This window comes from Astatotilapia calliptera, chromosome 12, assembly GCF_964374335.1.
Source record: "Astatotilapia calliptera chromosome 12, fAstCal68.1, whole genome shotgun sequence".
Taxonomy (NCBI): Eukaryota; Metazoa; Chordata; class Actinopteri; order Cichliformes; family Cichlidae; genus Astatotilapia; species Astatotilapia calliptera.
This window is the reverse complement of record NC_137433.1, coordinates 18274474-18302264: the sequence shown is the minus strand read 5'-3', so window position 1 is coordinate 18302264 and position 27791 is coordinate 18274474. Positions and strand designations below refer to the sequence as shown.

At 40.3% G+C, this 27791-nt stretch overlaps 1 protein-coding gene across 2 annotated transcripts; it reads right to left on the bottom strand.

Annotated features, from left to right (window-relative positions):
* Nucleotides 1-11431: 11431 nt before the first annotated feature.
* Nucleotides 11432-16141, bottom strand: LOC113034178 (arrestin domain-containing protein 3-like). 2 transcript variants are annotated; one of them, XM_026188558.2, is made up of 6 exons: nt 15825-16141; nt 13439-13496; nt 13186-13348; nt 12980-13076; nt 12647-12900; nt 11432-12351 (listed from the first exon to the last, which is right to left on the bottom strand). In XM_026188558.2, exons 1-6 carry the CDS (start codon nt 16078-16080, stop codon nt 12034-12036), a joined length of 1146 nt encoding a protein of 381 aa, XP_026044343.1. In that variant the 5' UTR covers nt 16081-16141; the 3' UTR covers nt 11432-12033. The 2 variants fall into 2 exon arrangements, with proteins under 2 accessions (XP_026044343.1, XP_026044345.1); XM_026188560.2 differs by having other exon boundaries at nt 13207-13348.
* Between the last annotated feature and the right edge of the window lie 11650 nt (nt 16142-27791).

Genomic DNA, 27791 nt, shown 5'->3' with positions numbered 1-27791 from the left:
CCGATGTGTTTTCCTCCAAATTTCAGCTGGTACTTCTGCGGGCACTTCTGCGGGCCTGGCCAGCGAGCCGGCCGGCATCAGGGCGATCAGCTGATCTCTGGAGTAAACAGTCCGTGCGTGTAGGAGATGTGCCGCGGTCCCGTTCCATGATAAAAGTAACAGTTCCACGGCCACCAGAAGAACAAAAACTCTCTCAATCCACATGATTGAGTAAGAGATAGAAAACGGAGGAAAATACAAGTCAGAAAAAAAAAAAAAGAATACGTAAGAAAAAAGAGCTAAACTAAGAGCTAAACTAAGAGAAAAGCAGGAGCGACTGTAACAGGCTGCACGCTGGTTGGCGCATGCGCACTAAGAGTGTCCTTTTTCAGTATAGGTTTTATTACAGCAGTTTTTAGTGGTTCTGGAAACACACCTGACATTAAAGAAAAGTTGACGATCTGTAACAGGTCTGACTCCAAAGTCTTTGAGACCTTTTTGAAAAAACTTGTTGGCAGGACATCTAAACAGCAAGAGGAGGAGTTCAGTTGACCTAAGATGTCATCCAGGTCTTTGCTGTTAATAGGGTGAAACTGTTTCATGGTGTTTAAACTGTTTTTCGGTGGACACAGTACATATCCTGGATCTGCTGTTGATGTACCAATTGCTTGTCTAATCTTTTGGATTTTTTCTGTGAAGAATTTGGCAAAGTCATTGCAGGCCATGGTTGAATGAAGTTCAGCTGGCACTGGCACAGGAGGGTTTGTTAGCCTGTCAACTGTGGAAAATAAGACCCGAGCATTATGACTGTTTTTAGTGATGATGTCAGAGAAGTAGGACCTCCTTGCACTCCTCAGTTGTAAATTATAATTGTGAAGTTTCTCTTTATAGATGTCATAGTGAACCTGGAGGTTTGTTTTTCTCCATCTGCGCTCAGCTTTCCTACACTCTCTTTTTTCATTTTTCACTAGTGTGGAGTTTCTCCATGGAGACTTTTTCCTTCCAGAGATAACCTTCACCTTAATGGGAGCAATAGTGTCCATTACATTTAACATGTTAGCATTGAAGCTATTGACGAGCTCATTGACTGATCCTCTGGGCAGGTCAGGTGTTAATGGGAAGACCTGGTTAAAAATTGCACTACTGTGTTCAGTTATACACCGTTTTGTGATCACTGCTGTTGATATATTTGTGTGGGCTGAGATTTTACTTTCAAAGAAAACACAGTAATGATCAGACAGGCCCACATCAGACACAGTAATGTTTGAAATGCTCAGGCCCTTGGATATCAGTAGGTCAAGAGTGTGTCCTCTATTATGTGTGGCCTCTGTTGCATGCTGAGTCAGCCCAAAGTTGCCCAGAGTGTTGCTCAGATCTTTAGTCCCTTTGTCCTGAGGGTTGTCCACATGGATGTTAAAATCCCCAACAATAATTACACAGTCGAAATCAACACAGATCACAGACAGCAGTTCACTGAGGTCATTAAACAAGTCTGTGCAGTATTTGGGAGGCCTGTAAACATTAAGAAACACAACTTTGGATGGGGCCTTCAGCTGTAAAGCCACATATTCAAAAGACTGAAAACTTCCAGGGGATAGCTGCTTACATTGAAATGATTCATTTAATAGGACAGCAACCCCTCCTCCTCTCCTGCTCACCCTGGCCTCACTGATAAAACTGTAGTTAGGAGGGGTCGTCTCGATGAGAACAGCTCCACTGTTACTTTGGTCCAACCAAGTTTCAGTTAAAAACATAAAATCAAGGCTGTGCTCAGTGATTAAATCATTAATTAAAAATGTTTTCCCAGCTAACGATCTAACGTTTAATAAAGCCAACTTAAGTGTTTTAGAGGTATTACTTGTCCCCTCGTGTTTGGGAGCAGTCTGTGGCACACAAGGTATGTTTACTATATTTAAAGATCTTTTAGAGTGCATTTCTCTGTGTTTTGACCAGGCCACATGTCTCCTTCTGTCACCTAAAAGTACAGAGATTTTAAAACCTTCTAGTAAACAGGGTCCCAGCTTCTCCTGGGAAAAGTCACCACTGCCATAATCCTCGCAGCCTGGACCCTCCACACATCACACATCAGACTTCGGAGACAGAGCATGAAGGTGGTAAGGAGGAACTAAAGGGGGCGAGGCTGAGCAATGTGACTTCGATTGCTCTGTTGAGGGTGGGGCTCGATGGCAAACCTTTGGCCGCTCTGGTGGGGGGTTTATGGGGGACAAAAAGGGATTGGGCCGGGGGGTAGATCTGAGCCCAGCATTGACCCGCTCCATCCTGTTCTTGGAGTACTGTTTGTTCCTCTTTATGAGATAACTCCTCGTTTATCTCAGCCTTGGCACCAAGCACAGATGGATGACGTATGGAATAAAACAAGTTGGAGGTGAACAGTTTCACCCCTGACTTGTTAAAATTAAATCCATTTGCTTTAAACAGATGCCTGCGTTCCCAAAAAATATTAAAGTTGTTGATAAAATGCACTGAGTGGTCAGCACATGCTGATATAAGCCATTTATTCAGTGTAAACAACCTGCTGCATCTCTCGTCTCCTCCTCTGACCGGCGGTACAGGTCCACTGATGAATACAGCTGCATTCAGAGAGTTTGCAGTATTTAATAATCCAGTAAAGTCCCGTTTCAGAACCTCCGACTGTTGTTTGGACACATCGTTTGACCCTGTATGCAGAACAATGTTTGTCACAGTTGGATATTCCTCTGCAATTTGAAGAATTCTCTCCTTCAGGTTGTTGACCATATCGTTAGGAAAGCAGAGGACTTTAGTGTTCTTACCGCACATCCTTTGTACATCCTTTACGGCAGAGTCACCCACAATCAGAGTTTCAGGCCTAGCCTTTAGCTTTCCCAGTGGCCTTTTACTTTTGAAAAGATTTTCGGACCTTACTTCGCTACTTTTAGATGGATGGTTGTCCGATATAGATCCAGGGTCCTTTGATAGTGGAGCAAATCTGTTGTGCAGTTTCACATTCAGTTGTTTTGAAGGTTTGTTGTTAACTTTCCTATTCACGGTTGTCCAGTCCTGTTTCCTCTCGTATACAGGGGTAGAAGAGCTTCTCTGTCTCGTAGGAAGTGAAGGCCAGTCGGTTTCAGAGATTTCAGCTCGCTGTGCCCTGCCTGTGATACGTCCTCCCCCTTCTAGGAGACATGATTTATGTCTTGGTTTTGCACCAAAACAGTCCAAGGGGGGATTATCGCTTGAGGATTTATAATAGTGCACAAAGTCTACTTTCTTGGTCATGTTATCTGTGCTCCTTAGCTGTGTACTAGCTTGCTCATCGCCATTGTTTTGAATCAAAGGCAAGGTTGTTTCATTTCCACACAGTCCATTTACCTCCACGTTTACTTCTAAGCGATGAATTTTTGTCTCCAGTACTGCAATCTTCTGCAGGAGGCTGTGGTAGTCATCTGTGGAGAGGGAAGGCATCTTGTTGCTAGTTAGCCTAGCGGTTAGCACCTTTCCAGGGTATTGAGGCTGCTCGGTGCCCAGACGCTGTAATCAGGCTTCAGCTGTGTCTAGGCCACAGACACACGGAGCGCTGAGGACAAGGTAACTATAAAAATGTTGCTGTTTCTGTTAAGAACACTTTAGTCCTAATGATCTATCTATAAGTGTCCAGAAGCTATCGCAGGTAAGCTCATACGGAAAAAAGGGAAAAAATCAGCATAAAAATCAATAAAAATCAATAAAAGAAGCAAAGCATTTAAAGAGCAAAGAGATGAAGCGTCCACACTCACAAAGGGGGACCCACTAGAGGCTTCCACTCACACCCAAGGAAGGGTTCTGTTGTGTTTGGGTGCAATATGCTCAGTTCATGTTTGGAGGTGAATAAAGTTGGAGTGTAAAACTAGAGCTCCTGTATCGTGTGTCCCATGCCTCCATATTGGTGACCCTACCTTGAACACGCAGCAAACCATGGAGTTCGCCCTGGACACGCCGCTACTGCTGGCCCTCTGCCTCCTGCTGCGGCTACATTTGCCGTGGCGCTCCAGTTGTGGCTCCATGACCCCTCGTCATGGTTCATCCACGTGGAGGCTCAGTTTGCTCTCCACAGCATCTCAGCTGAGGACATAAAATTTCATCACGTGGTGCCATTGCTCGTCCCGCTAACCACCTGTTGGGTCTGTGTTTCCACAAGCCCCGCTAATTCTAGAGACTTATTCATCATGAAGAAAACAAGACAGTCGATCGATCGATTATTTGCGCAAGGGAGGCCTCGTCTGTGTCCACCACGAAAATGACCCCCAGATCTGACCTCCTCCTGCTACCTTTTATTGAGAGACAGTTCACACAAAACATGTCAGAACAAAGCCACCTCCCCCCCATGTTTTGATGTCTCAGTGCCGGGTGTCCGCTCCCCTGGAGGCCCCTTTTCGGTCCCTGGCCCTGTGCACCACTGCCTGCCAGACATTTTTTTTCTGCGGTTGTTGGAATCTTCTTTTTTTTGTTTTTGTTCTGCATGACGCCCATCATCCCCTCTTGCGTCCGCTTTACGACAGCCTGTTTCGGGTTATTGAACCAGGTTCCAAGCTTTTTCTTTTGGATTTTTTGGGCCGGCAGGAGGTAGTTTCAGTGGACCGACTTAAGCCTGCACACATTCTGTAGGATGCTCCTGTGGTCCCAGCCCGGGCCCCCCGCCATGGCCACCCACCTGCTGCCGGAACATTGGACTCTGACCCTGCCTCTGAGATCGCTCCGTGCCCACAGTCGCTCATCCGGCCAGGGTTTGGCCTGTCTTTCCCAGCCTGGTGAGCACACAGCCAGTTCTCGGACTCCCCATTTCAGACATTCTGGACATTTGATTAAGCCCTGGGTCCTGGACTAGTGGACTGTTTGTTTGGGTGTTCGGGAGGGGGGGCGGGGCACGTGTGGCGACCCACTAGAGGGCTTCACTCACACCCAAGCTTGGAGGAAGGGTTCTGTTGTGTTTGGGTGCAATATGCTAAGTTCATGTTTGGAGGTGAATAAAGTCGGAGTGTAAAACTAGAGCTCCTGTGTTGTGTGTCCCATGCCTACAACAATAAATGATCCAAACAAAATGGCAAAAATCACTTACGAACAATATACCCACTGGCACTGGAGTGAGTTAACTGCCAAACACACAGCAGAAGACAGCAAACTGCCAAGTGACACGTGTTACAACTGGAAGAGCCATTTTGGCAGCCATCCAAAGCTTCAGCAGTAGTGAACCCTTAGCAGCTGCAGCCTCCACCGCACCATCACCACGGCACCTAGTGGGTTCATTGTGTAGCATGGTGGTTGGGTTAATGGCAGTGTTAGCTTAACTAGCATTGCTAAGTTACTTAGCTAGCCACAAACATGCTCATGCAAACAGCGTTTGTTGTTGTTGTTGTTGTTGTTGTTTTTTTAATCTTTCCGGTAAACAGCAGACAGACATCGGACATCATACAACTGTGGGGATGAACAAAAGTATTTTACCAGCACAATATAATCTGCAGTATGATCATTGCTTTAACAATGTAACAGATAGCTTTAAGATGGCCTTAAGATGTTTATGCATACTGTTATCATATTAACCTTGTATTCCAGATGCAGTTATAACTATTTTATACATATTGCATATCGGTGCTTATTTTGAGGTGATGTTCGGTTCATTAAGGGTCTTAAGCTTCACTGGCATGACTGTCCAGGTGATACATGCTGAGGGAAACTAGAACATAGAAGGAATTGCAATACATGCTTACAAAACACTTATATCAGGTCATTTTTTATTATCGTTTATAAGTTCATATTCTTGTATTAAGCCTTTAGTAGAGATTCTTGATTAAAACATTTATTCAGTAGATGACATATACATAGTTTCAGTTCGGTTATTACATATATGAGAGTGGCTTCTGTCTCTCTGTCTGGTGAGAGGTCAGGAGCTAGTCGGCGAGGTGAAATAGGGTGCAATTGTGGTTAGCACACACACACACTCAGTTAGAGAGAATCATTTATAGGTGAAAGTTTAATCATGTTTTGCTCGGGGTTGCAAAAGAGCAGTTTGTCGCAGAACTGCTGCTGATGTGTCAAGACGATAAGCGAGCATCCGGCAGTGACAGGAAATACCTGCTGTGAAGACGAAGACAATGTTCTTTTCAAATTGTGTTAAAAGTCATTGTGGTTTTGAATTGACGTATGCATATATTGGATCTGACGTTGAGGGGGCGTCATTAAATAACATATACCCTGATGGTATAAAATATCTGTTTATGTTTTGAGTAGTCGAAGATTAGCCCTGTCTGCGAACGGAACTGGTCTTCCCACGCGTGTATTTCATTAAAATCAATTGTTTGACCAAGCTCTTGGACCATGGTTGTTTGTACTCTCCTTCCTCAATATTTGAACCTTAACACAACCTTATTTATTTATTTGATCGCTAACAGTCCATCCACGCTTGGAAAAGATGCGCGCACCTATAGTGTTAATAGTTGAACTTTTTTTAACATAGTTAAATGTTAAGTGATGAGGGATTCCCACAGACGGCTCGCGCTGGTTTTCCACAAGAATTAAAACCACTTTGTTGCACTTTGTCATTCAGATACTGAATAAAAGGGGCTGTTGCTATAAAATTGACCTGACCCTGTTCCTTCATTTAAAGAGCCATAACACAGAGGTCACACTAGATAGAGATATTATAGAGATATTCATGAAAACTTGATGTTTTTTCAAGTTTTTTTGTTTCTTTTCTCTTGTTATTTCATTTATATTTATGTCATTTATATGAATAAATAAATACATTTTCTATCTATCTATCTAGTTATCTATCTGTCATGGATTTTTTTGACCTTTCTCGAAGCGTGGCCGTTGTGAGAACCGTGAGGAATTGCCACAGGGACATGTTAGACATGTTTTGGCCATCACAGATGTTCCAAGAATTGTAATCGTCCTGAGAGGGAGGGGGTCGGTGGAGCACAGTTCATGATTGAAAGAGGAGTGAAAGAAGCCATCTATGTCCACTGTGAACGACCATCTTTGAACAGAGGCGGTGGTTTACGACACAAAACTGTCTGCCATCTATAATCCAGTTCTGAGATCTTTTCCCGGACGCCTTAACATCCACACACATCCTGGCCTGTTTGACCTCATGGCGGGTTCACCCATAACCCTTGGCTGATTGTGACCTACTCCCGTTTTCACACCTTGGCTCATGTGATCAGGTAGAGGAGCAACAGGGGGCTTTTTGACCCCCTTGGGGGGACTCTCCTCTAGGACTTAAATCTGGGAATCTCCACCATTTGACTGAACTGAACTGAAGAAGCCTCTCAGATGAGAGGTGAAACATCTTCAAGCAACTTAGAGACGTCCAGTCCAAACTTCTTTCCAAGCTCTTTAGACTACCATGACCTGGATGACTGAGAACCTTCACAGACATATTGTCTCAAAAAACTTGTCCTCTTAACGTAGCTTTCTAACGTGCCTGATACTCTTATACTCATACAAAAGGGCATATTACAAATATATAGCACACATGAACAAAAGAAAAGCCTCTCTCTTTCTTTCTCTCTCTCGCTCTCTCTCTCTCTGTTCCCCAACAGTGCTTACTGGAACCTTCAGTACTTGACAAAGCAACAAAATGTCTTTCCATGCCTTTCACACCTCTTGTTCTGCATGTGTTCAATACTTTTTTAAAAAACTGTCTCATGGTGGTCAGAGGGCCCGGTGGCGGCAGTGTCCGGCAGCCTAGCCTCTGTCAGTGCGCCCCGGGGCAGCTGTGGCTACAACGTAGCTTGCCATTGCCAGTGTGTGAATGGGTGAATGACTGAATGTAGTGTAAAGCGCTTTGGGGTCCTTAGGGACTGAGTAAAGCGCTATACAAATGCAGGCCATTTACCATTTATTTTGTTTATTTTTGTGGACTGGAGATCTGGTCAGAATTTAATGTTAGCATTAAATTAGCACCTTTAGAAATAAATGTACTTAAAATTGGTGATGTGTTTCATACTTATTTTACCCGCTGTGAACCTTTAGAACCTTGTAAGCAGAGAGAATAGACCTTATCATTTTGTTAGCTCTGCTCAGACAGTGTTCCTGAGCAGTGTGCTGGATGTGGGGAAGTGGGGAAAACCCATTGATTTTCCCCACTGTCCTCAGTACTGTTTGCAGCCCTGAAGGCTTCTGACTACACAGATATATATGCAGTCAGTAAGAAAGTGTCTCCAACCTGAAAATCCTAGCCTGAAAATCCTAGCCTGATAATCTGGGTGTGACCTACCAGCTGCAAGGGGACTCTGCATAACTGTATGTGACTGAACAATCTAAGTAAAGAGGGAGTTATCAACAAGGGTGCACATAAGTGGTCCGCAGGTGCGCATGTGCTGTCAAAATAAAAAATGCGCACCAGACAAGAAGTTCTGCACCACATCTCTGTGCGTTCATCATTTGTCTGAAGCCAGCTCACCTCCTGTAACCACTTTTTCGAGAACACGTGCTTCTTTTGTGGTTCTGACTTCTTTTGACATTTCTTTGGAGGTGGAGGAACACCAAAGTAATTGCTTAAAGGAGCTTGCTTCTTCGACATCTTTAAGAGTTCTAAACAAATGTCTGTCCTCCTCCAGAAAATCTTATGTACGCAAATGCGCGTTGCAACTTCTTATCTGGTGCGTGTTTTTTATTTTGACAGCACATGCTTACCTGCGGACCACTTATGTGCACCCCTGGTTATCAACTTGAGTCAAAGACTGAGTGTTAAAAGACTCTTTATCTGAGTCTGTGATGTGCAAAGAGCTTAACCAGACTCCAGAAGGCTGCAACTGCAGTAGCCTTGTTTTGGTTTTAAAATCTTTGTGAAATTTTGCAAGAAGTATTTCTGAGGTTTCTTACCTCACATAATTCTACGAGGTTGTCAGCAAGTACATGTTTCAGCAAGAGAGTGGAGAGAAGGATGCAGCAGCACCAGAAAGTTGTGAAGGAGGTGCAGCTGAGAGGAATCACTGTGACATCATGGTTAGAGAGCTTTCCTAAGAGCTATTCAGTCTTGTTTTATGTAAAATTGGAGGCCTGCTCACCTTATTAAAGTGGTGTCATTGTGCCATATTGACAAAGGACACCTATACAATAATGTTCGTCATGACTTCATTAATAATGAGCTACATTGTGCACTGTGCATTTCTTTTTGCAAGCTTGTTGAGTACATGAAGTGGTGTATAATGCCTCAGTTATTATTCACAAAATTGATCTTCCCAAATTGAATAATTTTTTAGACATCATTAAAGACGTTCCCTTTGTTTTCCAGTTTGCAAATGCTAGCAAATACCTGATTTTGAAGCTTGTGGAGAGATTGTGATGCTTTTATGTAATATGTTCAAAAGAAAAGTTTCTAGAAACAACAACCTAACCTTAAGATCTTATTAATACTTTATTCAAACTTGAATTATAAATGTGAAAATCTAGATTAGTGTTAAAAGATGCAAAGCATCTAACCAAATAAACATATTTGGTTAGAGGAGGAGGGTATCAAAATTTGAGGGTGTTTTTGCATGCCGCATTTGCTTTCTTTAATGGACTGCCTTGAGCCACTAAATTGGCCTGAGCTAGTTGGATGACTCCAGTCACATCTCTCTTATGGTGCAGTAAAGGGAACACCTGTCAGCCAGTCAATGCTTCCTCTTCTGAAAGGTGTGCATATACTAGATATCTGTAGGCAGTATACCTACTGAACTAAACATGGTGAATTAGCACTTTATCTTTCCTACATTTCTGACCAACTGTAACTTTTAAAAGTATTAAAAACTCTTTTAATTGATTTATTCCCATTTTTAATTTCCTTTCATTCATCATATACAAAGCTCTTCAAATTACCATTGCATATGAATTGCATTCTATAAACAAGCCTGACTTCCCATTGCTTTCTTAGCAAGTGATTACACGTTAATCTGTTTTGCACAGGCAATGCAGGTTCATCACACACAGAATTGCAGTTTGAATCCACTTGTAGTCAACACACTGTTTGCTGATGCAGAGCTTAACCAAATCACTGTGGCCTAAAAAAATACACAGTTTTAAGAATGGAACTTATCACTGTGCTTGCATATGTTTCAACTAAACTGTTCAAAGAGTAACAACCTATCACGAGACAAATGTCTGCTCTTTCTGGGAAATTACTGGCATAAACAAGTGTCTCATGACACTATTATGAAACGCACTGACAACAGAAAAGAAGCAAAGGTTAACGCGGTTACCATGTAAGAAAGACAATTTAAAAAAAAAAGGGGGGGGGGGGGGGAGTGAAATTCACAGAAAAGAACTCAATTAATAAATCAATACCAGCCTTACAACAGCAGCCCCCACCCCTCCATATTGTGGAACAGGTAGTAGACACTTAATATCCATAATATCCACACCAATAATTATATTAAAATAAAATAAAAATGATTAGCAAGAAGAACCTACCTAAAGTCCATAGTGCTCCTCTTGGGAAAGCAAATGTGTTTAGAACAACAAAGCATTCAGACTGTACTTGTGCAAGACAGGTGTTATAAAAATAAACACAATAAAATAAATAAATAATATAAAATGCCTTGAGATAACTGTTGGTATTATTTAATGATATGTAAACATAAGAAAATAAACCTAAGTCAAGGGGATGAACCAGTGTTGTGTTTACAAATGACACAGAAAATAAGCAGAATGGCACATCAAAAGCATAAGCCACAACTCACACTGACTTTTTAACATTTAAATATTATTAAAGATAAAATATAGAATACTCTTAGTATACTACTAAGTATAAAATTGTGAAAAGGCCTCATTTTATCTGAAATGAATGAGCATAATACTAACTAACATAACTAACAAACGTCAAGTCAATTTTATTTTTATAGTGCATTTATATCAACAGTGGTTGAGCCAAAGTGCTTTCCAGGCAATTGCATGTAAATTGAAATTTCAATAAATAAGACTTAAATGGACGAGCATAATAAAAATGAAAGCCTAGCAAAAATTACAACGATGATAACCAGTTTAAAACTTATTATGGGATAAAATTATAAAGAAATTCAGAAAATAATGAAAAAAAAAACACCAAACTTACAGATACATACACAGATAAAATCTAACAAAGGAAACGTCAAGATAAATCGAAACTTGGATTTTGGAGTGTATGATTTTGTTAAATTGTTAGAAAGTGTGGCCACCAGAAGGAAGCCACTGAACTGCAACAGACCCTTTATTGGCCTCTAGTCTTTGTGTGAAAATAAAAAAAGGAAATGAAGTAATATAAGTAGCATAAAAAAATATGTTCTAATATGTATTATAAATACAATGTATGCGCATCTGAATATGAACTTATCTCTGTGCTAGTAAATGTTTCAACTAAACCTTTTAAAGAGTAACAACCTATCAAGAGACACATGACTACACTTTCTTGGAAATGCCTGGCATAAACAAGTGTCTGATGACTCTACTATAAAACCCAGTGACCGCAGACAAGAAGCAGGTTTTTTCTTTTTTAATATAGTGGCAAAATCACAACAACAGTTGCCTCAAGGCACTTTCTATTGTAAGATAAAGACCCCACAAAAGAAAATGGAAAACTCGAATTATCATGGTTGTAGCAAAGACAACATGGAGGTAAAATTCACAACAAATCATTGGCTTACTCACTGTTCACCTGCAGGCACATACTCCTGAACAAAAACAAATAATTAAGTGAATGCCAGCCTTAAAGCAGCACCTTTTCCATTCCACTTGCAAACTAGTTATCATCATCAGCTATGTGCTGTCTTTTCTTTGTTTCATTAGTACAGTATGAAAAACTCAATTTCTTATGCAACTATGAGTTCTCTCATGTGACAACAGCTGTAAGGCCTCATGCTGTCCTGCTAATTGACCAACAAGAAGCTCAGCACCCACCAAAGGCACACATGTGGTAACCAATTTTCTCGTCTCTTATCTTGGCTTTCAGAATTTTACACTGATGTCTGTTTTCCAAACCCAACTGAAGATTCATTAGCCCATACTCCCAAGAGCTATTTTTGAGGTGTGACTTACTATTAACATTTAGTTCATTCATTTTCTCAGTATCCAGTTGAGCTTCTACGGTTGTTCATTTTGGTGAGGATAAAGAGACGTATACGATGGAGGTGGTTCTTCCTGCTGAAACTGAGGCAGAGCAGTAGATCCTGGATATTGTACTGGGGGTGATGAAAACGCTGGAGCTGAGAACTCATATGGTGGGGCACCTTGTGGCCACTGGTTAAAGGAAGTAAAGTCGCTGTAGCTTGGAGCCCCAGCTGTCCCAGGTGGGTAAGGCCCCAGAGCCTCCCCAGGCTGAAAGGCAGCAAAACTGGGAGGAACGATGGCCAGTGGAAACACAACCTCTGGATCAGTGGCAAAACTAATGTCCACATACACCTAGGAAACATGTCAGTAATAGATTAGTAAACATCTGAATCAAAGTGCAACATATGAAGCTACTGATTCAGTTATTTGTCATAAATAATTTATATGTTATTATTCAAATTTTATGCAGCATTTTGCAATAGTAGTAGTTTAATTAGGTGTTCTGCAGTAATTTTTTGTATACATTTTTTAAGAGTTTAGGACACGTATTTTACGTGTCTATTACTTACCTGAAAATGTTTACAAACAGATGAAGTTTAATTTCTAAGGTAATACTATATAAAAGAACTATGACTTTGTTTCATACCTTGATGTAATATTCCACTGAGATGATTTCACAGTTATGGAGAATGATGACATCAACGGGAATCTTCACTTGGCAGGAGACACTTTCCTCTGAGTTTGGATTTATATTGTCCCCGACCTTTTTAAATAAAGTTTTCTCACTGGACGTAGAAGAGCAACCAGCACGGTACACTATTCTCTCCTGGAGTTTGAATTTGGGCTTCATGTCCTTGGAGGAAGAGTTGCAGATTTTGGTGGCAACAGATAAAGTTTCACCTGACAAAAGCAAATATTATAAGTAAACTGCATTGTTAAATGTATTTACATTAGATTTTGCAAATTGCAAACAATTTACCTGGAAAACAGACTGTTCTGTTAATAGTAGCAGACATTTGGACCTGTCCCTTGGAGAGACCACTCATCTTTTTACTCACTGTACTAGATTGTGGACACTATAACAAAACATACAGACAAACATTTTCCAACACAACTTAATGCCTCACTGAATTGCATTTTTAAAGGTTACAATACACTTTTCCAAGTATAAAATTTCTAACAAACCATTGCAGTGTTTGCCATTACTTGAACAGTGTGTAGAAATGCCTTAGAAACAAACTTGATCTCTTTTTGTACTGTAGAAGGCCATCGCCAGCTCCTGGATATCTTTGCTTCAACCATGTAGACAACTTTTCCATGGCATCCTGTAAAGGATGATGGCATGTTCCTATAAAACAGAACCATGGTATAATGCATTTGTTTGTAAAGGCAAGTTATGACACAGTATTGATACTTGCAGCCAGAAATTCCCACTTACCCCTCTGGGATTTTAAGCCTGAACTTAAAATAATGGACCCCTTGGGGAAGTGAAGTGCCTGCAGGAGAAATGTGATTAAACTTTTGAGAAACTCTTGAGTGGTAGGCTCTTAAATGCAACTGCTGCTTTCCAAGATCTGCATCAAGCCTAGTTATAAACTAGAAGATATATTTGATAAAGAACTTCACTGTAAAAAGTCTAGACTTGAATCACGTTCAGTAAAACTAAAAGAAAATGCAGACAACTTTAAACTCACCTTTGAAACTCGAGTGCTTTTTTTATATTCCTGTTTTAAACTTTGCATTAAATGTATTTTTTTAAGAATGGCATTGGTTTACTTTTGTCTGTTTCATTTAACTGCACATCAGATTAAATTAAATATTACAATGCTTTTGGTTCTTTTTTATTTATTTTTTTTTCTGCTTGTGACATTTTAAGGTTTTTATATGGCAGACATACTGAATGATCATAGGTAGGCAATGATAACTAATAATAGCTGCATTTTACTTTGGGGAGATTTTCATTTAATCTATGTGATGTTTAATGTTTCTCCTATCAGCAAAAGATCATCTGGAAGAAGGGAAGTTGGGACAAATCCCTGGAAGGGCTGTATCAGGAATGGTATCCAGTATAAAAATCTGTCAAATCAAATATGTGGATACCTCTGCTGTTGTAACTCCTGTGGTAGCTTATGGCCATACTAACTTGTATACCTCAAACAGAACTGACTGAAGCATCAGTAGTTATATCTTACTTTTTCTACAGTTAATCAATACTCATGTCTGTATGCACTGTTATTCCTGTTGTTTTTGCACACACTTTTCTAATTATTCTTAACTTCACAGAAAACTCTTTAAAAAAAAAAAGCAGGGATCTCTAAAATGCATGTATCACCATAGTGTCTTTAATATTATCTCTGCACGTGTAACATGTTTTATTTTCAAGCCAGTCTGCTAGTTTCTAGCTAGAAGACCATGACAACCATGGATGTAACCAGCCCGGTAACCTGGCCATTACCAGGTCAGTAATATTTTTTTACTCCCCCAAAAAAAGATTGGCACCTATCAGTGTCTGACACTGAAGATGACTTTAACTTTGAAAAGACTCTATGGGAATTCTGCAATATTATAATCTATCCCACAGTGCCTGTGACTGGGTTGTGTTTAGTGAGTTAGGATAATGCAAGACTCACAAGGAATGATAACTGAGAAGAGAGAATCAGAGGTACAGTGGGACCAGAGCCAATGTGAAAGTAGCATTTTGCTTTGAGCAATTTAAATTTCAAAAGAAGGACGAATTCCATTCTTTATTTAGTTGTATATACTCAAAAACGCCAATGCAGGTATTTACACAGTTACTCCTGCAAAAAACGGAAGCTATAGAAAATGTTCTTTGAGGTTTTTATAATTTCTGGTTGAAGACTACTATAACTCTATGATATACGGTCTTATGACTTTACTTTTAAGAGCTGTAGCCTTATAGGAAGTAGCTCTATCAAGCAAAGGGTGTCCAGTGTTGATTGGTTTATTAGCTGAGCTAATTAAATGTAAATAATGTTATCTCTGGATGGTAGTGCATGAGATTTGCCTTCTTGTTGAGATGAACCCTTGTAACGGATTGAATAAAAATATATTTGGTGTCTCTGTATGTCTCTGTATCAATAAAGCCATGCAAAACATCGGAATATGCTGCTATATATCGTTCCCCGCCACCTGGTTAATAGTTTGGCAAAGTATAAAAACTGACAGAAACAGAGTCGAGAAGCACACGGCAGAAGTGTATAGACGTGGCAATAAATAGTGCAGCCTAAGGGGGAAAGTACCATTTATAAACACATGAGGTGATCAAGGAGTGTAACAAGAGAGGGAACCCTCAAACAGTTGCGACAGAAGTAGAAAAGAGGGTCGAATTCAAACTGGTCACAAGACACGGAAGACAAATAACAGACAAAACAGGAAGGGAGACGCAGGGAAAGGCAGGCGTGAATAGTTTGACACAAGAGGATTCAAGAGAGGATACGCAAACAATTAAGAGAATTACAGTCTAAAATAACAAAACATTCGAAGTGTGGTGAAATGGTTAAAACATCCGTCTTTCGCGCGCACAATTCTAGCTAAATCATAAATCCATCCGCTTTGGGGACTCCTTGGGGAATGACAGCAGATTAAAGCACCGTCCTTTATGGAACTAAGAACTAAAATTTTAATGAAAATTGAATAGTAGATGACAACCAAACTAGAAGCGCAAGAACGGAATTATCATAATATACAAGGATTACATGAATAAAACTAAAAGAAACCAATGATCATAACAAACTCAGTATATTGCCATGAGGAGTGAAATGGCAAAATAACGTGATTTCCAAGTTCTAAATAAATAAACCTACCTTTAGCATTTTCTGCAACTAAGAGTTCCTTCACCTTGAAATATCTCCTATGATCACTGTACGATCTCTCGTCATCTCCACTTCCTTCAGACCAGTGTACGTTTGCGTCTCCTTTGGCCTTTACAGAAACACTTTTGACTTTGATGGCTTTTGTCAGGCTGAAACTAACTGTTCCAACTATAGTATCTCCTTCAGAAAAAGTATCGCTTTCGTCGATTGTTCCGTAAGTCACATTAAAGTCCTTTATCGGAGACATTTCTGAGCTGTCGGCGAAATGCTTTTCTCAGCACTGACGAGCAGATCCAATGGGCGTGACAGGAGGCTCCGCCTATAGAGTGACGTCGTGGGCTTTTTTTTTTTTTTTTAATTTGACATAGTACCAAAAAGTGTGAGACATTTATTACAACAGCTCTTTAGACAATAAATTTAGCTTATGCACCATAATGACCAACTAGACATATTACTGGGATTTGCACAGTTTAAGATAGCTACTTAATATTGTTCACTAAGTCTTTACCAAAGTCACAGTTTATTCACAGATTTTATTTACATTTACTAATCTGAGAAACACTGACATGTTGCAAATGCTTTTTGGGATCCATAACTAAACTAAATGCTGTTTGAAGAACGACTTTTCAGCTTTTCAACCCTTGTAACAGTAGCACCTCATTCAAACTCCTTTTGATCAAAAGAAGTAGCCTGCTATGTTTGGGTGGGCAGCTAAAAACTCTGGATGCAAGTTTCCAAATGGTGGTGTTACGCAACAGAAAAACAACAGTGCCATGTATCATGGCATGTAACTGATGGCAACAACAGTGCTAAGCACAGAACCACCGTGCTTCCCTCTGCTGCCTTTGCTACTAGCTTTTGACTGAAGGGATAGCTGGGCAGTCCATTTAAACTAGTTAAACCAGTGGTTTAACTGGTAAAACTAACTTTGACGCCAAGTTAGTTTTAGCTCATAGCTAAACTCTTTTTTTTTTTTTCATAAGTTCTGCGAACTAACTAGAATTTACCATGTACTACCATCAAAACCAGTTCTATGGTCTCCTGCACTTTCGCCTAAATTACCTGATGTTTTTCTTTTTAAAAAATGCAGTAATTTGTCCGCCACAAACTGTCCCACCAGTTTTCATTTATCATATCCTGTCTTTCCACGTTCAAAGTTCTAGGTTCAAATCTCTTGATCAGATAAGATCTTTCTGTGTCGATTTCCGAAGTCCAGCTGCATACTTATTGCCTACACGTGTACTACATCTTTGACTACATGATAGCAAGGACAGGCTCCAGCCCCAGCCATTGAATTGCAAAAGACGCTAAGAAAATTGATGGTTGCTCTTATAAACTCTTGCACAAAGACCCCCTCCCACACAATAAGATGGAGATTCAAGGAGGGGTCCCGTGTCTATAAGTCACAGTGGATGACTGCGCTTTGGGGTCCTTAGGGAGTAGTATAGCGCTATATAAATACACGCCATTTACCATTTATATAAACAAAACAACATGAGTCAGAATTTCTATGTCTTGTCAAATCACAGTGGTTTGCTTTTAACAGGAAGACTGGCTGTATTCTATGATCAGAGAAAATTGCTCAAAAATGCACCAAACCAAATTAGATGCTGTGGCTAAAAGGAAGGGCATTGTAATCAAATCACCAGGCTCCAGCTGAAAGAGATCAGGTTGCAGCTGAATAAAGGCATGTGGGTATGTTGCATCCTGTAGCACATTTTGCATACATTTTATTTTATAATCAATCTGTGGAATATACGAGGCACAGGTACACGCACACGCAGGTTGTTATTGCCAAGTTCCACATTTATTCACACGTTTCACAGGTTTATGCTTTTCACATAGACTGACAGCTCGTTCCCAGCTGACGTGTGTCGTTTTTCCCTCTCGCCACCGCTCTCCGTCTCACTATAAAACAGGGGAGGGAAAACCATTGTCAGTCCATAATCACCATCAGCTGTTCTTACCGGCGTCTCCCGTACCGCCCCGTTGAGCCCACTGCACCACTCCTCCTCTGCAGCCGCGCCCGGGGCCCCGCCTCCGCCACACAATCATTGTCTAAAAATTTGTTTCACAATAGTAAGAAAAAAATTCAGCTCACAAAAGCTTTTCAAAATATTCTTTCTTTATCATTTATCCAAGTGAATGGGAAAGGGGATAGTCACAGCTCTCTTCCAATAAAGAGTTATGTCCTGGTCACAACCACCGATTCAATCATAAACTTAAACGAAATGAAGAAATACCCATAATTTAACCCATAATTACCTCTATATTAACACATATATATGTTTTTGTTACTGCAACATTGTAATCAAGGTGGTTTTAAACTACCGCATGTTAAAATGTGTTATGGAGTCTGACAGCTGCTGATAAGAATGACCTGTGGTAGCGCTCTTTCCTACACTGTGGGTGTAAAAGTCTACTGCTGAATGAGCTGCTCAGTGCTCATAAGGTCTCATGCAGAGGGTAGGAGGTGTTGTGGAATGTAAGGAATGTAAACATTTGTTTTGAATCCATTTTAATTCAGCCATATTGAATTTAGGTTTACAAATGCCCTTAAATCATGGAAACAGACACAATATTAGCACAAAGCTACACATTCAGCTACATTTTTTTTGAAAATTCCAACAAAGGACAACAGCAGCAAATGCAAAAAGAAGACAAATGAAGACAGCTGTGTTACGTACAGTAACACCGAGTGTGCATGTAGTGTGCTCTCTCCTGTGATGTGGGTGCCAGGTCTTTCTTATGGCTTCATTAAACAATTGATACTGTTATAAGGGTAAAGAGCTGAACTGTCTCTCAATAGGCCAGCGTTCTCAATCTCTAAGATGTCACTGGGCAGCAATTTAAATGATTATGACACAGTCAAACCAAACCTTACCTGTTTCCATACAGCAGTGGTTCTTAAACTTTTTACATCATTCCCCACATGGCAGGAATAAATATTTTCATGCCCCCACCTAAACAAAACAATGACAGAAAAGCCTAGCTGCAAATTTATTAGATAATAAGCTCTTTCACAATGAATCCTTCAGTTATTTTTTTAAACAAACAATATGTCTGTGAAGGTTCTCAGTCATCCAGGTCATCGTAGTCAAAGGAGCTTGCAAAGAAAAGCGTCTGGACTTCTTTAAGTTACTTGAAGGCGTTTCACCTCTCACCCGAGAAGCTTCTTCAGTTCTAAGGTCAAATGGTGGAGAGTCCCAGATATAAACCTAGTGGGAGTAGCCCCCCACAGAGGGACAAAAGGACCCCCTGATGATCCTCTAATCGCCTGAGCCAAGGTGTGAAACTGGGTGTGGGTCCCAATCAGCCAGAGTTTCGGGTGAGTTCATTGTGAAACCTGGCCCCACCTTATCATGCGAATTCCTGAGTTAAACAAACAACTTTCATTTCAAACAACTATTTGTAACTTTTGTCACTAGACTGCTTCATGAGTCTGCACTACTTCTTCAAAAAAGCAACAAGTTAAACAGAATGTGAACATTGCCAAACACGGAAAAATAAAGTTCAATCTTAGTCTTATAAAAAAATAAGTCCAGAAACTTGTGAAGAGAGATGAAAATGTATATAATTTACTGAGAGTTTAATACTATTCAGTGGTTGCGGTGAGCCTGTTGTTGACTGCAAAGCTGTGGCGGGGCATGGGATGTGGCACGGCTGCGGGGGAGGCGGACGCACCTGAGCGCAATCTTGACTGGCCGGCTTAAAACATAATGAACTGGGTCCTGTTGTTGTTGTTGATGTGTGTAGACTGTAGCCAAAAAGCTGCAGCCGCATGTGTAAGTCGACAGCCGCAATAAAAAAAGGTACTGTCTGAGGTGCCCCAATCCTGGGTTTCGGCACCACTGTAAACAATGCACAACGGACCCGTCCACATGTTCGCACTTTTCAGTCCGCTGAAAAGCTGCAGCTGTTACACACGCAGCTGCAGCTTTTCAGCGGATGCAGCAGATGCGCATATTATTAACATAACTGCCGTGAATTTCTTTGTTCCACCGTAAAAGTGCCTTACTCCCTCGAATCTTTCTGCTACTGAAATCCCCATAACTGACCACTTCCTCCTTTCATTTAACCTCACTCTCTGCTGCTCTTCTACCAAGCCAACCCGTCTCATCTTGTTCCGCAACATCAAGAACATTGATATGGACATTCTTACTACCAGTTTGGACAATGTTCAGATTCCGGACTTCTATTCTACTCCTGATGATTTGTTGTTATATTATAATAATTGTCTACTCACTGTCCTTGATTCTCTGGCTCCTGTAAAAACCCTCTCTGTTTCCTTTGCTCGCTCTGCTCCCTGGTTTACCTCTGACCTCCGAGCTCTGAAGGTCAAAGCTCGGCAGCTAGAGCGTAAATATAAGAAATCTGGTTCAACTGTTGATTCAGAAATCTATAAATACCACGCACTTCAGTATAAAGACTCCATTAACAAGGCCAAACAAATCTTCTACTCTGGTATTATCAGTTCTTATGAGGGTAATGCAAGGACTCTGTTTTCAGTTTTCAACAAGCTAATTCAACCCCCCAACGCTTTACCACCGCACTTCTATTCCTCTGAAACATGCAACTCCTTGATGCTGTTCTGGACTACGAAAATCAATAACATCCACCAGCAACTCAGATCAAATGTTGTGTCTACGCCCTCTCCAGAACCTCTTCTCCTTTTTGAGCCGTTTTCCACTTTTCATCTTCCTGATTTATCTGATATTTCTGAGTTCATGTGTAAATCAAAGCCTGCCACATGTCATCTTGACCCCATGCCCACGGGGCTTGTGAAATCCTGCCTCTCTTCTTTACTCCCACTCATTTCTGCTATCATTCACTCTCTCTCACCACCGGTATCGTTCCCTCCTTATTGAAGACTGCTCTAGTCACTCCTATACTGAAAAAACCTTCTTTAGATCCTAACAACTTTAACAACCTCCGTCCGATTTCCAATCTACCCTTCATTTCTAAGATACTCGAAAAAGTGGTTGCAGCTCAACTTCATTTACATCTGGTTAATAATAACATCTACGAGAGATTTCAATCTGGTTTTCGCTCATGTCACAGTACCGAAACTGCTCTACTTAAAGTCACTAACGATCTTCTAATCGGAGCTGACTCTGGTCTTCTCACCATTCTTGTCCTTTTAGATCTGAGCTCAGCCTTTGACACCATTTCCCACTCTGTCCTTCTAAGCAGACTTTCCTCTCTTGGCATCTCTGACACACCCCTCGTCTGGTTTCAATCATATCTCCTCGACCGCTCCCAGTTTATTCAACTAAGATCATTCCGCTCTCATCTATTCCCCGTCACCTCTGGTGTACCCCAAGGCTCAGTTTTAGGCCCTCTTCTCTTTGTAATATACATCCTCCCTCTAGGTACCATCTTCCGCAAATTTGATCTTCAGTTTCACTGTTTTGCTGATGACACCCAGTTATATCTCTCTTGCAAACCTGATTCCTCCCTCCCACCTTCTTCCCTTACAGAATGTCTATCCGAGTTAAAATCCTGGTTTACCTCTAATTTTCTAAAGCTCAATGAGGATAAAACTGAGATCCTCCTTATTGGCACCAAATCCAACCTTTTGAAGGCAAACCATTTCTCATTCACCATCGATAACTCCACAGTTTTCCCTTCTCCTCAGGTTAAGTGTCATGGTGAATTGGATTAAAGGACTCAGGTGCGAGACTCCTTGACAGTGGATTTATTTACAGTGAAAAGGTTTGTTAACAGTTCGAGTCTATAATCCAAAAAGGGCAGTGCAGTGATATGGCGACCTCTCCTCACGGTGACATTGCAGTAATAATCCACAACAACTCCTGGTGCCGGCTCCTCCTCCAATCCCTGAACCCTGGAGGCAGATGAGAAAAAACACACGCTCAATAACGAAAATGTCCTCTCCTTCACAAACCGGGTATGCCAATCATGACTACGCTACCCGGTTTAGTTCAACGTTCCAGCGTTGGTTGTGACTCAACCGCCCCGTTAAATAGGTCTGCGCTGGCAAGGTAATTCCGCACAGGTGCGATGATTCTAGCTCAGGACACTCCCCTCCGGTCAACTGCCGTTCCGTGCCACGGCTTCCGGAAGTACATGTTCCAGCAGAAAAACACATGCACAGGATGGAGAGGAGAACACGACACAGTACACACAAACACCACAACAAATTGGCAAGACGATCGGTGAGGACCGTCTAGCCATGACATTAAGAGCCTTGGTGTCATCCTAGACAGTTCACTTTCCTATAAATCGCACATCAATAATCTCACCCGTTCTGCCTACTTCCATCTACGTAACATTAACAGATTGCTTCCTTCTCTTTCCACCCAGTCTACGTCCATTCTTGTACATAGTCTTGTTACCTCCCGTATTGACTACTGCAATTCTCTTCTGCATGGTCTCCCCCAAAAATCCCTCCATAAGCTTCAACTGGTTCAGAACTCTGCTGCTCGCATTATCACCAGAACCCCCTCCTACCAGCACATCACCCCTGTTCTTCAGGAACTTCACTGGCTCCCTGTGAAATTCCGGATAATTTTCAAACTTCTTCTGCTCACCTTCAAGGCCATTCATAACCTCGCTCCTTCTTACCTTTCTGACCTGTTAACCACCACTTGTTCTGCCCGTTCACTTCGTTCTTCTTCTTCTATCCAGCTTACTGTACCTTCCTTCCGCCTCACCACCATGGGAAGCAGAGCTTTCAGCTGCTCTGCTCCCAGGCTGTGGAACTCTCTGCACCCTGAAATAAGAAATATTGGTTCTCTCCCCCAGTTTAAATCCCAACTCAAAACTCATCTGTTCAAATCTGCATATTCACTGTGAATCCACTGTTTGTTCATTTTATCTTGTGCTTTTATTTTATTGTTCTTATTCTGCAATTGTTTTACTAGGTGTTTTATCCTATTGTAAAGTGTCCTTGGGTGACTTGAAAGGCGCTCATAAATAAAATTTATTATTATTATTATTATTATTATCAACTCTTTGATGGACTAGACAGAATGAGACCAGTGGAAACACTGGGTGGAAGGTAAAAGAAATAATCTAGGAAACAGTTGGAATTTGAAAAAACATACATAAAATGATTTTCTTTTATAAAGATGTAAAGATATTGAAATAGGAAAATATATTCATTTAGTGTGTCCATTATCTAACTGTCAGTGTGTGCAAGCAAAAGCAATTTTATTTATTTCTTTTTAGATGTTATAGCGAAGGAGTGTGTGGATGGCATTATTGAGTGGGAGGAAGCATCCTCTGAGTTTGGATTGAATGTCCCCAAACATAGTATTCAAAGTGGTTTCAGTCAAGCCAGTGGCAAGATGAATTATTCTGTCCTCCAAACTGATTTTGGTGTTTTAAAAGAGAATTTGTAGATTTTGAAGACTAGACAAAGACAAGGGAAGTCAAGCAGGAAGATAAGGGAGGGAGAGGAGACAAGAGAAAACGTGACCGCCTCCGCCGAAAGCCAAGAGCCCAAAATCATAAATCATGTACAAAGGCATAAATATCAGATTTTTCTTTCTCAAAATTCTGAAATTTAAGGATTTTGTTGACTTCAGCACTGCAGGAACAATGTACAAAGCAGCAAATATTGAGAACAACTCTAATAACTCTTTTCTCAATTGATTTGGCCTTGAATACCTCCCCTGCCTTCCATATAGATAGCTCCGGTGAAACCTGCAATAGATTCTTGGAGTTCTTTATTAATAAGAATTAAGAAATGCTTCGATCTGCATATACCCTGTCTCTGTATGATGTCTCATTAACATATACCTGCTCAACTGCTTTTGACCAGTTTGAGCCTGTATGTCTTAACCAAGTGGAAGATCTTTGTAATAGCATAAAGACATCATCCTGCCCCACAGATGAAGTCCCAACACATTTTCTAAAAAAAAGATTATTAAGGTAGTCGGCCCTGACATTTTAACTATTTTTAATAGTAGTCTTAGCTCTGGAATAGGACCAACTGGATTCAAGCACGCTGTAGTGCAGCCAGTACTTAAAAAAACAAACCTCGACTCCTCTGTTCTTGCTAATTTCAGACCTATTTCCAAGCTTCCGTTTCTGTCAAAAATTCTAGAAAGGATTGTATTTGAGCAGCTACAATCCTTTCTAAATAGTCATAATATTTTCGAGAAGTTCCAGCCGGGCTTCAAAACCCACCACAGTACAGAAACTGCCCTCCTAAAAGTACTTAATGATATTTTATTAATCACCGACTCAGGAGACTCAGCTGTGCTCCTGCTTCTAGACTTAATTGCAGCCTTTGATACTGTTGACCACAGCATTCTGATCTCACGTTTGGAGCAATGTGGTATCAAAGGCATCCCTTTGGAATGGTTTAGGTCTTACCTGTCTGACAGAACTTTTTCCATGAGTCTTGATGATTTTATTTCTTCCCCAGCTCCTTTTCCTTGTGGAACCCGCAGGGTTCTGTATTAGGCCCAATTCTCTTTTCAGTCTATATGTTACCCCTAGGCCTAATGTTTAGGAAGCATAACATCTGCTTTCACGCTTATGCCGACAACACCCAGATTTATCTTCGGTTTAATAGAAACACTTCCACTCCCGTGGAATCCCTATTCAAATGTCTTTACGAAGTTAAAACCTGGATGGCCTCAAATTTTCTTACCTTCAATGAGGATAAAATAATTATTTTTGGACTAAGCTGTAATTTCAATGCCCCAGATTTGGGCTTGTAAAAATCTGGGAGGTTTCTTGGATAGCAAACTTACATTTGAAAAACAAATTAATTCAGTTGTTTAGTGGTCCTTTTTAAAATTACGGCTCCTATCCAAGGTGAGATAATTTTTATCCTTTAAAAACTTGGAACGAGCAATCCGTCCGTCCGTCTTATCTCAACTGGATTACTGTAATTCACTATACGTTGGTGTCAGTCAGTCCAGCTTGGCACGGCTCCAACTTGTACAAAATGTTGCAGCCCGCCTTTTGACTCATGTGAAGAGACACCAACACATTACTGCCGTGCTTGCTTCTCTTCATTGGCTTCCAGTGCGTTTTAGAATTAAATTTAAAATCTTACTTTTGACTTATAAAGTGCTAAACGGCCAGACTATTTGTCTGACTTTTTGCTGCTTTATACACCCTCCAGAGCCCTTCGATCAAGTGGTCATTTACATCTTAACTTACACAAGTCTAGGATGGTTTGTAAAGGGGATTGGGCGTTTGTGGTTGTTTTTCTTTTCTCTTGTTATTTCAGTTATATTTGTATGTTCGAAATAAAATTATTCTATCTATCTATCTATCTATCTATCTATCTATCTATCGACTTCCTGGTTAGCAGTTTTCTGTTGATAGTAAACAGACATTTGGGCTTGTTCCTTGGAGTATATATTTTCACTCACTGAACAGGACTATGGACACGGTACCAAACAGTTTACCCAGTCCTTTTGTCATGGTCCTGTGTCTGGTGACCAAGTGTTCATGTGCTTTGTTTGATTTTGGTTAATATTTCTTTGTTTTATATCAGTTTTTTTGTGTTTGTGTGCTTATGTTAGTTTTTAATCTCTAGGTTTTGGACTGTGTTAACTGGTTAAAAGGATAGTTAGATTCTTTGAGTGGTTTATGGTTTTATTGTATTTTCATGTATTCATGTTAAATTGTTTAGTTTCTTGCTATTAGAGATTATGTTTTACCTCCATCAGTGTGTGTCGTTAGGTCTAATTTGTCCCAGCTGTGTTACCACCTGTTCCCCATCCTCTCGTTGTCCTGCCTGTGTTTTTAAGTCCTGAAGTGTCATACCCTCACTGTGCTGTTTTTTTTCTTTCTTCTCTGTGCTTCTAGTAAGGTAGTGTTTCTGTTTTTGAGTTTCTAGTTCAGTTGTATTTCATGTTCATACGTTCTCCAGCAATGAAGCTGCCGCCTTTAGTTTGTCATTCTGTCTCAGAGTCCTGCTTTTGGGTCCTACATCCTGCCTGCCACAGCACACATCATGACACTTATAATGTAGATGACATTTTTGTACGTGACAGGTTAAGTATGCATGTCTGTGATGGCTGCATGCTACGTTAGGGATGTTACTCTTTTGTACACCCTGGTTCTGTCATCAGTACCTCCCACAAGTATTGGCAGTAACCTAAGCACCATAACAACAAAAGCAGTTGTGAATGTGCAAAGATGCTGGTGAATGATATTATTAGCAATATAGACCGCAGTTGCATAGGTTATCATAGCTATAATGGCATTTTTGTAGATTACCAGTATGCCTATAAATTTAGTAATGATTAAGATCACCTCTGTCCAGATTAGCCTACATTATTTAGACAAAGATGTTCCACAATTCTATCTAATCATGAGCAGGTGGAGGTGGAGTGATTAACAGTTTCAGAGCTTGGTACCACAGCTGAAAAGCACTGTCCCCACTTTTCATAGTTGTTATTAAATACATGATGAATTTGACCAATAGTTTATTACTGCTCCTTTGTACTCCGTAAATATTGAGGGTACAAAGTAGAAGCAAAATAATTATGTTATCTGTGAAGTAAAGCTCACATATTTGTTTCCTCATAAACAATATGACCATAGTAGGTTTATGCCTGTCACGAGTACTGGGAGACAGGCATGTGACAGGCATTACCTTCTGTCTTCCTATTGTCATTTTCATTTAAATCACTGACCTGAAAATGGTTGCAGATCAGGTCCCCATGTTTGAAGCAACCATTTAAGAGACAACAAGATCTTGCTTTTGATGTACACATTTGGGATAATTTTGGTTGTACTGCAGTCTCCAACCACTATTTTTCCTTGCTTGACTTTAACATAAGACATCCAGGTCTTCATCATCTGCTTGTACACAGGGTCTAACAATTTGTTCAATGAGTACACGATATGGCAGCCTCGCTTCTGTCAGTCTGCCCCAGGGCAGCTGTGGCTACAACTGTAGCTTGCCTCTACCAGTGTATGAATGTGAGAGTGAATGAATAGTGGCATTGTAAAAGCGCTTTGGGTGCCTTGAAAAGCGCTATATAAATCCAATCCATTATTATTATTACAGATAAATTCAGATAAGAAAGTCCCAATGAATCACAGATTTCTCTGTGAAACATTCATCCACAGAGTTTATGTGTGAGATTTATACATATGAACTAGTCGTGAATGAAGTCCATTGTCTTTTGTCTTTTCAGTTTATTATCAGTTATTTCAGTTTATTTATGTATTGGTCAGAATTTTTTTTTCTTTAAGTAGCTGTGCCTACGATAGTGTCTCCTCCAGGAAAAATGTCATCATTGCTGACCGATTCATAAGTGAGACTGAAGTCCTGTATTGGAGACATGCTAGATTGTTGGTCAAATGGACTGCTTTCTTTGATGCCAGCCAGCTGAATTTACAAATGATTGTCTGCCTTTGCCTAAAGCATGAGGTTTAAAAAAGAAAGAAGAAAACATATCCAACTGCCTAACCCATGTAAAACAGTTGCAACATTTTTACAACATTGCTTTAAGCAAATCACCTCAGCTATTGCACAGCAGGAAGGACTTGCGCAATTTTGGTTTGGTATTCAGAGTAAATCTGTCTTCAAAATTGTTTGACGGCCAAGGGTATTAGACTAGAACAAGATTTCACACTGTTAAAGAGAGTTGCCTGATAAGATTGAAAAAATCTGATGAATGAGATTACTTACTATCAGTTTGACTATTGTGGACATGCTCTACCATATAAAAAAAATTAACTAATTACTACTATTCACAAACATTCAAAAAATAAACTTCACATAACTTTATTCAGCTCTACAACTCAGAGAAAAAACTGGCAGTTTGCAAAAAAATAATATTGTAACATTTTATAATAATAAATATTTATAACAGAGGTAGGAAAAATATTAAACGCTTTGACTGTTGTTGTGATTTGACGCTACATAGGTAAAATTGCATTGAACTGAGATAAACTCAACACACTAAAGTATAGAGGAAATAAATATGTCTCATATATATATATACATATATACAT

What these genes read in the sequence shown, in the direction of transcription:
- LOC113034178 (XM_026188558.2), bottom strand. Translation starts at nt 16,080, where the DNA reads ATGTCTCCGATAAAGGACTTTAATGTGACTTACGGAACAATCGACGAA. An exon ending in AGTTGCAGAAAATGCTAAAG is followed by an intron (nt 13,497 to 15,824) that starts GTAGGTTTATTT and finishes TTTCTCCTGCAG; the next exon opens with GCACTTCACTTCCCCAAGGG. An exon ending in TAATGGCAAACACTGCAATG is followed by an intron (nt 13,077 to 13,185) that starts GTTTGTTAGAAA and finishes GTTTTGTTATAG; the next exon opens with TGTCCACAATCTAGTACAGT.